At 33.9% G+C, this 15,102-nt stretch overlaps 1 protein-coding gene across 1 annotated transcript in view; it reads left to right on the top strand.

The window, feature by feature from the left end:
* Positions 1 to 15,102, top strand: part of CADM2 (cell adhesion molecule 2) — a 1,093,258-nt gene that overhangs the window by 997,520 nt on the left and 80,636 nt on the right. The window contains exon 8 of the mRNA XM_026457246.1: positions 3,948 to 4,126. Coding sequence (XP_026313031.1) covers positions 3,948 to 4,126 — 179 coding nt within the window. The remainder of the gene's footprint in view (positions 1 to 3,947; positions 4,127 to 15,102) is intronic.

Below are 15,102 nucleotides of genomic sequence, written 5' to 3'. Positions count from 1 at the left end.
ATCTGATAAAATTACCCTCCCTTTTTGTTTTTTATCTTTCTGAAGACAGGAAAATCCAAACTGTTTACTACTTTATACTTACACATTTACTACAACAGTTTGTCTCTGACCACCAAAATGTGTATTACCAACAATCAGTTTCCCCCACCACCAATCAGTTTTTCATGAGACACCAATTGGGTGTCATGTAACTCAATTCATGTATACGTTAGACTGCAGATTGAGGTCTCAGTCCCACAGCATTGCCTCCCATTTCAGATGCCGCTCACGTACTGTTACCTGTACTTCCGACCAGCTGCCTACAAACTCTGATTCCCGTGACTTCCTTCCTGGGTTTTGTTAATTTGGTAGGATAGCTCACAGAACTCAGGGAAACACTTTGCTTATATTTACTCATTAATTATAAAGAATATTACAACACCATAAAACCCTAGGAGAAAATCTAGGCAATAACATCCAGGACATAGGCATGGTCAAAGAGTTCATGATGAAAATGCCAAAAGCAATTGCAACAAAAGCCAAAATTGACAAATGGGATCTAATTAAATTAAAGAGCTTCTGCACAGCAAAAGAAACTATTATCAGAGTGAACAGGAAACCTACAGAATGGGAGAAAACTTTTGCAATCTACCCATCTGACAAAGGTCTAATATTTAGATTCTACAAGGAACTTAAGCCAATTTACAAGATAAAAAACAACAACCTCATCAAAAAGTGCGCAAAAGATATGAACAAGCAGTTCTCAAAAGAAGACATTTATGCAGCCAACAAACATATGAAAAAAAATTCAACATCACTGATCATTAGAGAAATGAAAATCAAAACCACAATGAGGTACCATCTCACATCAGTCAGAATGGCGATTATAAAAAAGTCAAGAAACGATAGATGCTGGCAAGGCTGTGGAGAAATAGGAATGCTTTTACACTGTTGGTGGGAATGTAAATTAGTTCAACCATTGTGGCAGGCAGTGTGGTGATTCCTCAAGGATCTAGAACCAGAAATACCATTTAACCCAACAATCCCATTACTGGATATATACTCAAAGGAATATAAATCATTCTACTATAAAGACACAAACTCAATGATCTAGAACCAGAAATACCATTTAACCCAGCAATCCCAACAGAATATAAATTGTTCTAATATAAAGACACATGCACACATATGTTTATTGCAGCACTATTTACAATAGCAAAGACTTGGAACCAACGCAAATGCCCATCAATGATAGATTGGATAAGCAAAATGTGGCACACATACACCATGGAATACTATGCAGCCATAAAAAGGAATGAGATCATGTCCTTTGCAGGGATATGAATAAAGCTGGAAGCCATCATCCTTAGCAAACTAACACAAGAACAGAAAACCAAACACTTTATGTTCTCACTCATAAGTGGGAGTTGAACAATGAGAACACATGGACACAGGGAGGGGAACAACACACACCAGAGCCTGTTGAGGGGTCGGGGGTGAGGGGAGGTAACCTAGATAACGGGTTGATGGGTGCAGGAAACCACCATGGTACAAGTATACCTGTGCAACAAGCCTGCATGTTCTACACACGTTTTGTGGAACTTAAAAAAAAATCTATATCTATCTATCTGTCTGTCTATCTATCTATCTATCTATCTATCTATCTATCTATCTAGCTATCTATTTTTCCCCTACAAAGTCAACTGATGAACAGTGAGATGAGGAGATGGATAGGGCAAAGTATGTGGGAACAGGAGTGGAGCTTCCATGCCCTCCCCTGGCGTGCCTCCATCTTGGACCCTCCACATGCTCTGCACTACAGAAGCTCTCTAAATCCTGTCCTTTTGGGTTGTATGGGGACTTCATTAGGCAGGCATAATTGGTTGTATCATTGACCACTGATGATAGTCTCAACTTTCAGTCACCTCAGCTCCCTGGAGGTTGAAAGGAAAATAGGACTGAAAGTTCCAACCCGTAATTACCCAGTAAGCTGCCTAGGAGCCCATCAGAATCTTCTGATTAGAACATCTCATAGGAGCATCTCAGAGCAAAAGATTCTCCTATCAGTCCTATCTGGAAATTCCAAGAGACTTCGAAGCTCCGTGTCAGAGACTACTATCACTCAGGAAATTACAGTCATGCACCACATAACAACACTGTGATCAGTGATGCACCACATACAGGATAGTGGTCCCAAAATATTATAACACTATATTTTTACTATACATTTTCCATGTCTATGCCCTCAAAGACTTACCACTGTGTTACAACTTGTTCCAGTATTCAGAGCAGTAACATGATGTACAAATTTATAGCATAATCAATAGGCTATAGCATACAGCCTAGGTTTGTAGTAGGCTATGCCATCTAGGTTTGTGTAAATGTAGTCTATGGTTTTTGCAAAATGACAAAATCACTTAATGACACATTTATCAGACTATATCCTCAAAGTTAAGTGGCATATGACTGTATAAAGATCTTAGGAGTTTCTTGTCAGGAATTGGGGTCAAAGGCTAAATAGAACAAAAATTTCTGCTATCACCCCTGTCTATCGGGCTTCAGGAGCCACTATGTTAGGAGCTGGGGAGGAGACAAAATACATATTTCTTACATTACAAGATCACACTCTTCAAGTGTTTTCGGTACTTAAACACTTGATGATCAGTTCCTTTATCCCAACGCCAATCTGCTTGTTTTGATATTCTTTACAATATTTGTTATTGTTTTTCACAACTTTTTTCCCTTCTACAAAATTTTGTTAGAATAGTATATATCCTTCCTCTTAGAAAGGATGCCATAGCCATAGACATCACTTACTCAATGCCTCTATTCCAATTGTATTCATAATAACAAAAATAAATTCAATACTTCTATCAAATTTAACAAAGCTTTTGAGAAAATGATTCCATGTGATAAAATTATGCTTAAATTAGAAAACTTGCCATTCTAAGTCTAGAAAAAAATTCATCATGCTAGAAAGCAGGAGGTAGTAGATGAAGCATCAACTCTACAGGAAGGCCAGGGTTTGAATACTTCTCTCATCTGTATTCTCATATGCAGGAGATTTTAAAAAGTAACATTCATCAAAGTGTTCTTCTGAGAATTATAGAAAATAAATATAAAGCACCTAGGATAACAACTAGCAGATGGTAATAGATATTAACAACTATTTCTATCATTAATTATTACAGAAGGCTGAAATTTTTGAAGAGGGAAATCTATGATTCATTTATTGTTTGTTTTCTAAAAGCATGTTTTGAGATAGGGATCCTTTGTAGGAATTTTGTTAAAAGAAAACACAGTAAAAACGTCTAAAAGAATGAGAAAAACAGCAGAGGTGAAATGGAGAAGATTCAGGTGTTTTCAAGCAAGGTTGTGCCACAGGGGTGGCCCTAAGTGCAAAGATTTGTGTCTTTTTTATATTTACTTTATATTTTGTATTTATTTTTATGTATGAATATAAATACTTATATATCTATTATTTATTATAATATAAATATTAATTATTAATTATATATTTATATTCATATTTTAATATAAATATTTATAAAGTATATATTTATATATAAATATAAATATTTATGTTTACTTATATCCAAATACATCTGAGGAAGATTTACCCGCAACAGCCTAAGGGCAGTCTTCCAATGTGGCGTGTGAGCCATTAGCAGCAGAATCTGGGCTACAGTACTTGAGCAGGGAACCAGAAGTGACTGCTGCAGTGACTCAACAAATTAGTCTCTGAATACATATCTCCTTAATTAAATACGATAGAAGCAGATTATATTTGCTATACCTCCAACTCTTTTGAGTGAATGTGTGATGGTCCTTTTAGTATCTTATTGAAGTTAGCATATGGTTATGTACAAAATACGTGTTAAATACTTAAAAATTGATTGATTTACTTACTTCACAGATATGTAACATTTCTTATTTTTGCTATCTACGTGCATGTTTCAATCCAATAGGCCAGAACCTGTTTTGTGGACAAAGGATGGCGGAGAATTACCAGATCCTGACCGAATGGTTGTGAGTGGTAGGGAGCTAAACATTCTTTTCCTGAACAAAACGGATAATGGTACATATCGATGTGAAGCCACAAACACGATTGGCCAAAGCAGTGCAGAGTATGTTCTCATTGTGCATGGTGAGTACCTTTTTGAAAACATTATATGTGAAAGGACGTGTAACTTGAAAAACTGTTTAAATATATCAAAATTTTAAGCACAATAAACAAAATTGCAGTTTCTTTTTATTTCAGAAGGACATCCCATAAGTATCTCCAAGATTTAATATTAATATATTCCCAGTCAGATTGATAAAATTATAACATACATAAGTTTTTTTGCGAAAAGCTTTCTCAATTATAAATATAATTCTTATATGTTGGCTCATAAACTATATTAATGATCATCTTTATTTCATTTTTATTTATTTATTTGTTTATTTTTGAAGTCAGAGTCTTGCTCTGTTGCCCAGACTGGAGTGCAGTGGCATGATCTCAGCTCACTGCAACCTCCACCTCCTGGGTTCAAGCGATTCTCATGCTTCACCTTCCGAGTAGCCAGGATTACAGGTGTGCGCCACTATATTTTTAGTAGAGATGGGCTTTTGCCATGTTCACCAGACTTTTCTCGAACTCTTGGCTTCAAGCCATCAGCCTGCCTTGGCTTCCCAAAGTGCTGGAATTACAGGTGTGAGCCATCACACCTGGTTGATTGTCTTTAAATTCTATAAATAAATGCTTTCGTTTATAATCCAGAATCATGAAAATTACATATCCTTTAAGCTAATTTTTGTTATATTATCATAAACATATACTTTATAACTTCTGTAATTTGGTTTCACAAAGAATGACAGTGTGTCATTGAAATGCAGCAAAAATAGGAGTGTACAATATTAACAATAACTGCATTAATTTCATGTGAACAATAATTTAAAGTTCTTACAGACTTTTCTTGACTATACTTATGGCACAATTTGAGTACATATAACACAATCGCGAAAAGAAATACCAGTCCTCATGAGTGAATACAATTTCTGTTTTCTCCAACTTTCAAATGACACAATGGGTTTTTCATAAAGTAGCTTCTTTTAGATATTGTTAGATGGAGATGAATTTTTATGAGATTGATGAATATTGTGATAAATAAAATTAGTCAGGTTTCTTTACTGCAGTACTTCTCAGACTATTGTATATGTCAGGGTGCATTGTGAATCTCCACTAGGAAGAGCCATTAGCCAATGTAAGATTTCCATCATATTTCACCAAGAAAACTTTTCTGGGACTAGTATTATATTCAACATAATATTACTGTATACTAAATGAGTATTGTATATAACACAGCGCTGTCACAAGTCCTGGATCTTAGAAACGATGGACAAAATATGTTTATTTGACATCTTTCCCTTGAATCCATTTATGGAATACTGAAAGAAGTACGTGTTTGTTCCATACCTTTCCAAAAAGAATTTTGGGGGTCTAGTCTATTTCTTTGTAAAGAGATTAATTTTAGGGGAAAAATAATTAAATGCGTGTTATTTTTCATAGGTGTTCATTTTGTTCAGTTTGCCAAAGTTGGAAAAAATTGATATTTTCAGTCAATATACAGTTTTCCTATTTTCAAATTGTATTATTGTATAAGATCTCTCAGTACTTACTACCACTCTGCTGTGGTAAGCAACGAAAGGTTTACAGTGGATAGGCTATTCGTGTAAAACATCCAGAAAATAGTGGAACTAACAGTTTAATTTCTAGCACTTCATGAATTGTACAAAATTCAACTTTGGAAAAATTAGCCTAATCAAATTAGACTGGTAAATTGGATTTAAATGTAGTAATCCCTATAGACAAACCCTGCTGGCCTTTCTGCCAGAGAGAATGTTACAACCACTGGGTGTGTCAGGAAAGTAAGTCAGATCCTTAGAGCAGGATCCAAGAGTAGATTTCAGATTTCAGTTGATGCCCCCTGGATGTTTAGATCATGCAGTCATATAGGGAAAGTGTAGTCTATATGATTCACCTTAATTTTCCAAGTGCTTCTCTCACCTAACAGTTTCTGAGAACCTGGGGACATGTTGTAGGCCATGTCACCTTGTGTCAAAATCTATATGACATAAAATATTGAGAATTAGAAGAGAAGTGACAGAAAAAATAATATACCAAAATGAAAAGTATATCATTTTTTAAAAGTAGTTCAAGTCAGGAAAATTCATATATCTTCTCAGTGTTTGCAAGCTAGCCAACAGCATGATTTCCTAAACAGCCAAGCTACCTTTAGGGAGTTGGCAGTTGACATATTTCTAATAAATACTTCCCTAAGCACTTTGTGAGAAGTCATTTTTGGCTTTGCTTTTTGAACTACAATTCATCAAAAGCACCCCATAGATTAATGCTATTCATGCTGCTAGATAAATGCTGTGAAGTTCAACAGTGGTTTACCTAGGATTATTGACACAAGTAATGAGAGGCTCAATGAAACAGTGAAACCATATTATGCTGTGTTTAAAAGGAGCACCAATTGGGTTCATTGCAAAATAAAGGTTGTTTCCCCTTTGCACACTGGGTATCATGTTTCATTAGTCACTAGTTGTATAAATATAAAAAGCTACTCTCTTCGGTTCATGGTTTGGCTGTTTCAAAACCATACTAAATGATGAAATTTGAGTGGCATTTCGATCTATAATGAATGCTGTATGCATTTTGGAATGGAGCGATAAGTGATCATTTGTGAGAACTTTACCCTTTTATCTTTTATACCAAGGTTGATTTTACATTAGTGGTGATAATTGAATACAGCTCTAGTACAGAGGGTGTTTCATGAGCTGAGACCTGTGTCTTTGACTCTACCACAATTGCCTAGATTCTATTGATTCTTAACTTGATGGAGGTCTGAGCACTTTCCTGTGAAACCATCTACTATCTGGATGCCATCATAATAGTTAGATTTTATTGTTTGGGTGTCAATGGAAGTGCATGATTTAAACGCTACCACATTTAATTGTTAAAACCACTGACATTTTGTGTTAGAGACACTGGTGATTCCCCCACTCCCTCCTAATTACACCTTTAAAAGTTTCAGCATTAGGACCACATGTAGTAATTTAAAACTGCCAGTCTAAAATTTATCCTCAATGAAAGGCCTAACCAGAGTCACCATACTGATACCTGTAAGATTAAACATCATGCTTATGAAACATTTGCACTGTGGAGGTTCCATTAAGAAAGAAAGTAGCACATTTTATGAACAAGCTTGGCAATGGAAATATTTAGCTGTTAAATTAGCCGCCATAATTATACTAATTAATCCCTCTGAGCACAGTAGTTTCGATTTGCTTCTTTATAAAAATGTTGAAGTATATCTCTTGTGATTATTGTTGTCATACTATTTATTTATTTACAATGGATGATTATATTCATAGTTTTAGTGGCTTTGAATATCTTGACCCATTGCTATTCTTAACATTTGAAGAACTAGGATCAAGAGAAACATTAATTCACTCACTCAATAGATATTTAGTACTTATCTACCAGGTGCAAAGGAGCAAATGTAAATAACAAATACGAAAATTATAGTTTAGTGTGGAAGATAAGCTAAGCATTTAGATAATTATAACACAAAATAGAAGAGCTATAGGAAGATGGTCATACAATGTGGTAGATGTTCACAATTTGTGTAGTTCCAACCGTATGGAATGTTTAAAACTAGTAACATATCACTATATGTTAGTGATATGTTACTATATATATATAGTATAGTGATATGTTACTATAAACTATAACATATTTATAAATATTATAAATATAATTATAATAAATATTTACAGTAATATAAATATTATGATCAATATTATTTTAAATTAATAAATTCATTTATAATATGACATACATTGTAAATAGAATTGCTCAGCAAAGTGCCAGCTATACGGATGTAGAATAAATTAGACTATTTTTATTATTATATTTCTAGTAGTCTTATTATACCAAGGGCAATCAAACTCCAAGGCTCTGCTAAGAAACTTGCCCATGAGTTGCATACAGTTATTGCGCATAATCTTCCCGGAAGGCTACCCAGAACATAAATTAGGTTAATGCTATTGAAAAATGAGAAAATTCTGAATTTTCATATGAGATAGAAAATGTCTTAAAACTCAACAATATAACAAATTGACCATGTACAAAGCAAGACATAAGTTATAGTCACCCTTGTTCTCTGATGCAACATTAAGTTCAGAGAATATAGGCTGAATATCTCATCTTCAAGCAGAAACTACCCAGATCTGCATCCATTCACTGTAGAGAACATAGCAGATGATACCATTTTATCATGCAAGGAATGGATATAGGGAATGACCAATGGTACTAATTCTATTTTGTGATTGGAAGCAATGCATGTTCTTCTATTTATCATCAATTGATTAAAAATACATTCATAAAAGTGTCAGAAATGGACAGTACCGGGGAAGCTTTGAGAAAGAACATCTATGGAAAGTGAGAAACGTGAATCACCACATACTCCAAACCCTAAACTTCCTCCCTCTTAACTTTCCCAATGTCGCTTTTACCTCTCTTTAAACTCATCAGAGAAATTAATAACCACTCCTCAAAATACAAATGGGAAACAGACAGAGATGCTGCAACTCTTTAATGTCACCTCCATACTCAAAACCGTCCCCAGGATCTGGGAAGAAATACAGTAATACCAGCAGAAAAATTAGTAACTAATTTCTCCTTCTACCAATAGCTATACTATCAATAGCAGGTCCAGATTGTAGACAAGGATAGCAAGGATAATGATTAGAGCTTTGGAGGAAATATCATGTTATCTCACAGTTATAGCAGAGTTGAGATGCACTATTCAAAAAATCTTTTGTAATATTCCCCCTTCCTTTCCAAATTTACTTTTCCTTTTACCATAGTAACCCTACGTGAGTGTTAAAATTATTTGACCACTGTGCTAACTTATTCTCTTACTTCATTATTTTCTCCTTGTACGAATAAGTTTTATAACAATTCATCACTCCTTTATTATCTTAACTCTTGCTATCATTTAGAATGAAATTGCCCACTATGCACCTTTCCACAGATTTTGTTTTCTTTACATATGTGTATTTTGCATTTCTAGCAAATTTTATCTTTACAACCATGTAAGATAAGTAAAATCTCTATAATTAGTATTATGATACTATATAGTAAATTTGAATCAAGATTTGCTTATATTTCTGTCCTGCTACTCAGTTTATCACAATTTCTGATAATCTTGGTCTTTCTAAAATATCACTTGACTGTTACGGTTTGTTTTGTTTATTTGTTTATTTGTCTATTAAACAGTGATGGAAATAAGATACTGCTTTCTATGTTTCCAGGATAATTTACTTCAGAAGTAAGATATATAGAGAATAGGATACATCATATTTTATTGTTAGTTGGTAGGATTCATTATTTAAAAAAGAGTGTTCTGGAGTTTTAGAATTTTAATAGAGAATATTACTGCTAGAGATCTCTATGTGCTTTGGTCTACTAAAAGGTATTGAGCTATTAAATGTGCCTTTCTAGCTCCTAAGGATCAATAAGATTGCTACTTTCATTTCACTCAGCTTTTATTGTTAATAATAAATGTCAAAAAACACTCAAAGACAGAAAATTGTACACATAGATATTACAGACTGCTGCATCAAGCCAAACTTCCGAGCTTTGTTACTCATGTAGACATGTATCATTTTCAGGGACTGTAGGTAAACCCAGGTTCCCTCTTCTATCCTGGATAGTGAGTCTCCATTTCAGTTAACTTGCTTGCTATGGGAGAGGAAAAATGGAATCATGGATGGTATCTTTTCTTGCACTTTAACAGACATTTCCAAACCATCTATCATCTTTTTCAAATACGTACCATATGTGCAAAACATAAATTCAGTTTCTTTAGAGTTATCAGTACTTGACTCTAAATTTAGCAAAATAATATATATATCAGGGAATGCAGTAATCATTAAGCAACAGATTAGGAACATCATAAAGTAATACCTTAAATTTGCTTTTAAAATTTTCTTGCCATAGAACTAAGCAAATATGATTATAATAATACATCCCTTATCTTACAGAGATATATCTGTCATGTATTCATGTCATGATTATCAGTGATCTCAGAACTTCCCTCACAATACAATGAAAAATGTCCTGTGCTTCATAGTAAAAGTGTAGCTGGGCTACAAGGTTGCCAGCTCCTGCAACGTGCATTTACTGTTAAATTATCCAGCAACAAAACATCTAGAAGTATTGAGAGGCTACATGACTTTTTTAAGCAAGGTGATCTTTACAACACACTGAGAACTAGGAGAGTGCATCTTCTAGCTCATATGGGTGGGTGGGGAAGGAAAAAAAGAAGCCTGGATTATGGACAGATGTAAAGCCTAGCAAACATTAAAAAGGGATTCAACTAAAATCTGTTCTTTCACTTGGAAACAGAACTACCAGTTGGTAAGTTAATTCTGTGTACTCATAATGAGCATTTTTCCTTTGGAGCATTTTTCTTAGAAGCATAGATGGAAAATATACAGTGGAGGGAAAAAAAGGACGGAAAAGACATCCATACGGAGCAACAAACGCTGTGCTAATGGAAGAGCCCTATGGTTGCTGCTCTCATCTCTGGTTGAGAGTTTCCAGGCAGTAACTAGTTGGATGATTCTTAAAACAGTATCGTCTTTAATCGCTGAGATAAAACGCTATCATTTCTGGACATGAATAAGCAGGGAGAGCTCTGATGCCTGTAGGAAAGGTGTACCTCTGACTGGATGAATATGCTGTTGAACTCTGCAGAGAGAAATGGAATGGCATAAAATAGTAGAGACAGGAGCACTATTTTCATTATAAAACATTTTAAAAGGTGTATGTGTGTAGGCACACTCAACACAGTTAAGGCTTAATTATATGTCTCTGTTTTAAGATGAGCATAAAGCAGATACATTAAAGTTTCTGCTTTTAGAATAAAAATTCTGTTGAGAGATACCATTCTGAAATAAATATTTCTATGTGCTACATGGATCACAGACTGAAATGCACATAGGAAAAAAAACTCTCATTCTTGCCTTCTATCAGTAAAAAAATTCATCATTAAAAAATATTTTCTCACCTTATTTACATATAATCTTTTCTCTCAGTTGCAGTATAAAATAAGGTAAAGAGAAGGATCGAATCTGTGACACTCAGTCCTTCTGTATTTGTTTATTTGGAAATAAGACCAGGCTGTAGCTTTACCAAAATGTACAGAGCTCTTCTACCCAAGTATATGTGTGTTAATTGGCTCATTTGTTAGAGATTTCAAGCAATATGCAATGGCCCATGGGAGGAAATTTTGGCATTAGTTTTCAGAAACAATGGCATTCCTAAATAGAAGATATAGATTTTTACATAAAACCTGCATTGTAGCTTCTTACAATATAGTTTTCACAAATATTGTAACAACATATGTACTTGTCTATAATCTAAAATTTTTCCTTGATTCTATTCTACCCTTCTCTCCAATTCATCACGAAATTCCATCAATGTTGCTTCCGAATCACATTCCCAATGTGGCCACTTCTCTCCATCATCCTCTCTGGCTTAGACTACTAAAGTATTGCCTAATAGGCTCCCTGCTTCCACACTCCCACGCCTTCGATCTCTGTCTCACACAGTTTCAACATATAAACGTTTCAAATGCATATCTCTTCATGTCGTTTCTCCATTTAAACTTATACAAAGGCATTTCATCATGCTTAGTATAAAACCCAAACCCTCATTGTCCTACTTTTCCAAGCCCTGCATTTAATGGCTGGTGCCTACATCGGTGGCATCTCTCATCACTCTTCACACACCCACTTCTGTCTCTCTGGTCCTCTTTCAACTCCTCTAAGTTGTCAAGGTCATTTTCTTTTTAGACATTTTGCCTCTGCCTGGAATGCTTGTCCAAGATGCACAAGGAATGCTGCCAGAAATGCTAATCTTCGCAAGACTGATTTCTTATTCAGAGCTCAGATTAAATGGTATTTCTCAGTGAGGCCTTTTTTGTCCACTACCATCTAAATTATCCCCCAGTCACATATCACTTCAATTAAATACTCTACAAGGCATATATTATTATGTGATAGTTTAGCTGTTTGTGTGTATACACATGCTGTTTGTGTGTATACACATATATATGCATCTGTATATATATATGCATCTGTATATTCCAATATATTCTATGTCCTCACACTAGACTATGACCTCCTTGGAAGCAGACATTTTACGCATCTTGTTTATTTCTATGCCACTAGCTCTTAGAACACTGCCTTGTAAATAGTAGGTGCTCAATAAATATTTACTTAATATTTAAATGTTTCTGTCTCTCCCTGTTTTCAAGAGAAGAAACTTTAGTGAAGCAATACGTGTGTGTGTGTACATACCTACACATATATACACATACATACCCATGTCTACATATATACACATATATATGAAAATATAGTTGCATGTGTGTATATCTGTACACATCTGTACAGATATATGTGTGTGTATATCTATACACATATATATACAGATATATGTGTGTGTGTGTATATATATATATATATACATTCACACATACACACAAACAGCCTTGACTGCTGGACAAAGTCAGGGAAATAATTGATATTCCTTGGTCACCAAAATAATAACCTTTAGTTTTTATCCCATACTGAAAAAAAAAACATGTATTTAGCAACCCATGTGAAATGTGCCTTACTTATAGAATTAAGTAATTCAAAACATAAATAACTGTGCATAGATTAATTAATTTTTCTAATACAAATCTTTGCAACTAAAGAGTTATGCAATTGACTCCAAGCATGTGTTTTCATCTTTTTGAAAAGTTAAATGACTTTGCTAGCTGAAATTTAACCTTTTATACGAGAGACCTTGCTGCTCATGAGCGCTCTGACCATTAGGAATACAGGTGATAGGAACGGATATTCAAAGTGAAGCTCAGTCAATGTTTATTCACAATTCTTCTTACCATTACTTAGTTTTATTCAGGGATTGTGTTCTAAGGGTATGTCAAAGTGGACCTATTTATTAATATGCATGTGCAAAAAGTACCTATAAATAGACACTCATAGTTTTCTTAAATTATAGATTAACAAGATTATAACAATCTTTGAAACATTATTACCTTCTCATTTAATATTTATTTAATTAACCTTTTGTATTGCAATATAGAATATTGCACTGGGATTCACTTTATTACTTTTAAAAACTGGTAGCTAACAAACATGTGTGTCAAAATTAGAATTCGCTAACATAAGTGCTGTGTGCATAGTACTCTCTTCACCCTCCAAAATGCAGCACAGTTTAGTTAATCCTCAAAAATGTTGGTTCAGGATTCTGGAATCTACTTTAATCTTTGATGGAATTTATATATTAAATAAGAATCAGTATCAAGATAAACCTGAAACATATTTCGGGTAAGTTACATGGTGATAAATCTATAGAGTAACATAAAAATATAACCTAATATGGGTTAAGCAACTATTTTACAGAATAAAAGATTAAAATGGAAAAAAAAGTCATACAAGACATCTTAAAACAGTTTTTAATCATAAACATATTATACTTAAATATGGATGGCTTACTGGGAAGACTGATATTTGTATTCTGAAATGTTCACTGACATTAATATTTTAAAAATAATATTAATATGAAGATAATTTTTTCTAGTATACATTAGATTATTTTGCCGTTGAGATAATTACAGAATAGGAGGCAAAAAATGTATTTACTTCATTGCATTTTGAAACTGAACCAACGCCTTTATGGACTCTCATATGTCCTGAAGTCATGTGCAAACATTTTTGCATGTATAATTTTTTGAGTGAAAGTGTTTTGCTTTTAGAAGATCAACTCTGATCCATCACTGGTTAAAAACTTGGTCCAAAAGGATTTATATAAATGAACAGGTGGAAAGTCTTCAATTTTTAGATGAGGAAGCATAGATGCATAGAGGTTAAATGACATTCAAAATGGCTCTCAGCTACGTTATCACAGAGCCTACATGAAAAATCAAAATATTTGGATTTCTCAGTCAGTATTTTTCTACTATATCAACAGTTCTCCTTGTGTTTATTCATAGTCGATTTACGCTTTTCTTTTAATGGATGACAGTAATATTCTCTTACATTTTCACGGAACTTAAAAGTATTAGACCAAATCATGTGATTTACTTTTAGCTAGAGTATTTTAAGCAAAGAGTAGGAAAGGGCTCACAATATTGAAGTAGGCGGAGTTAAACAATATAGGATAATCCACTGCAAATGCATTTTTTTCATATTTTAAATTTCACTTTACTTTTGTCAGTTTGGAATGTAAAAAGTACTATAAAAGAAAAAATGCATACATTTTTTCAAATAATGCATTGATTTTATTCATAAACTTTTCTTGTAATTACATAGAACTGACAGTTACCGCCTACAGTTTAAAATTGCAGTACTTTTCATTTTTTAAGAACAGCTTTTTTTTCTTGTATAAGGATTCCATTTAGTATGAGAAACCAGTGGAAGCTATCCAGAAGGATGAAAAAGGATTTATTCAAATATGTTTTTTAAAAGGGTTCCTTTTTATGAAGTTACTATATGAGTGTTGAGGAGGAGGCATGTACTGGTGAGTTGGGACCTTCTCAACCTGGTGGTTATCATTTAAGTAAGAGCCTTGGTGCTGTTATTCACTTCTACGCTGTGATCCAAATAGGCTGCTGCATGTAGCTGAGCATAATGGGAGCAGATAAATGTTCTTCTTTTTTGCACAGGCAAAAGCAAATAAAGTAAACTTTCCTCTTACAATTGTTTCCAATGTCAGTCAGTGCAATTAGTAGTAAGGAAAAATGTCCTATTATTTTTTAAGATAGTGAAATGTGAATATCTTTCACCAAAAAAGACACATCTTACCATAATAATTCTAATGATATACCTCAAGTTCTAACACTTCTACATCTCCACTAATAACTCTTAGTTTTTATTTTCTTTATCATCCTGGGATCACCCCTGGGGGAGGGCATTAGTGACATAAAGCAGAAAGAAAGTAAACATATGGATTCCAGACTAAATGGTAACCATTTTTTTCTCCCTATTGAACAC

The sequence above is a fragment of the Piliocolobus tephrosceles genome, chromosome 2, assembly GCF_002776525.5.
Source record: "Piliocolobus tephrosceles isolate RC106 chromosome 2, ASM277652v3, whole genome shotgun sequence".
In the NCBI taxonomy this organism is placed as follows: Eukaryota; Metazoa; Chordata; class Mammalia; order Primates; family Cercopithecidae; genus Piliocolobus; species Piliocolobus tephrosceles.
This window is presented reverse-complemented; position numbering and strand designations above follow the sequence as displayed.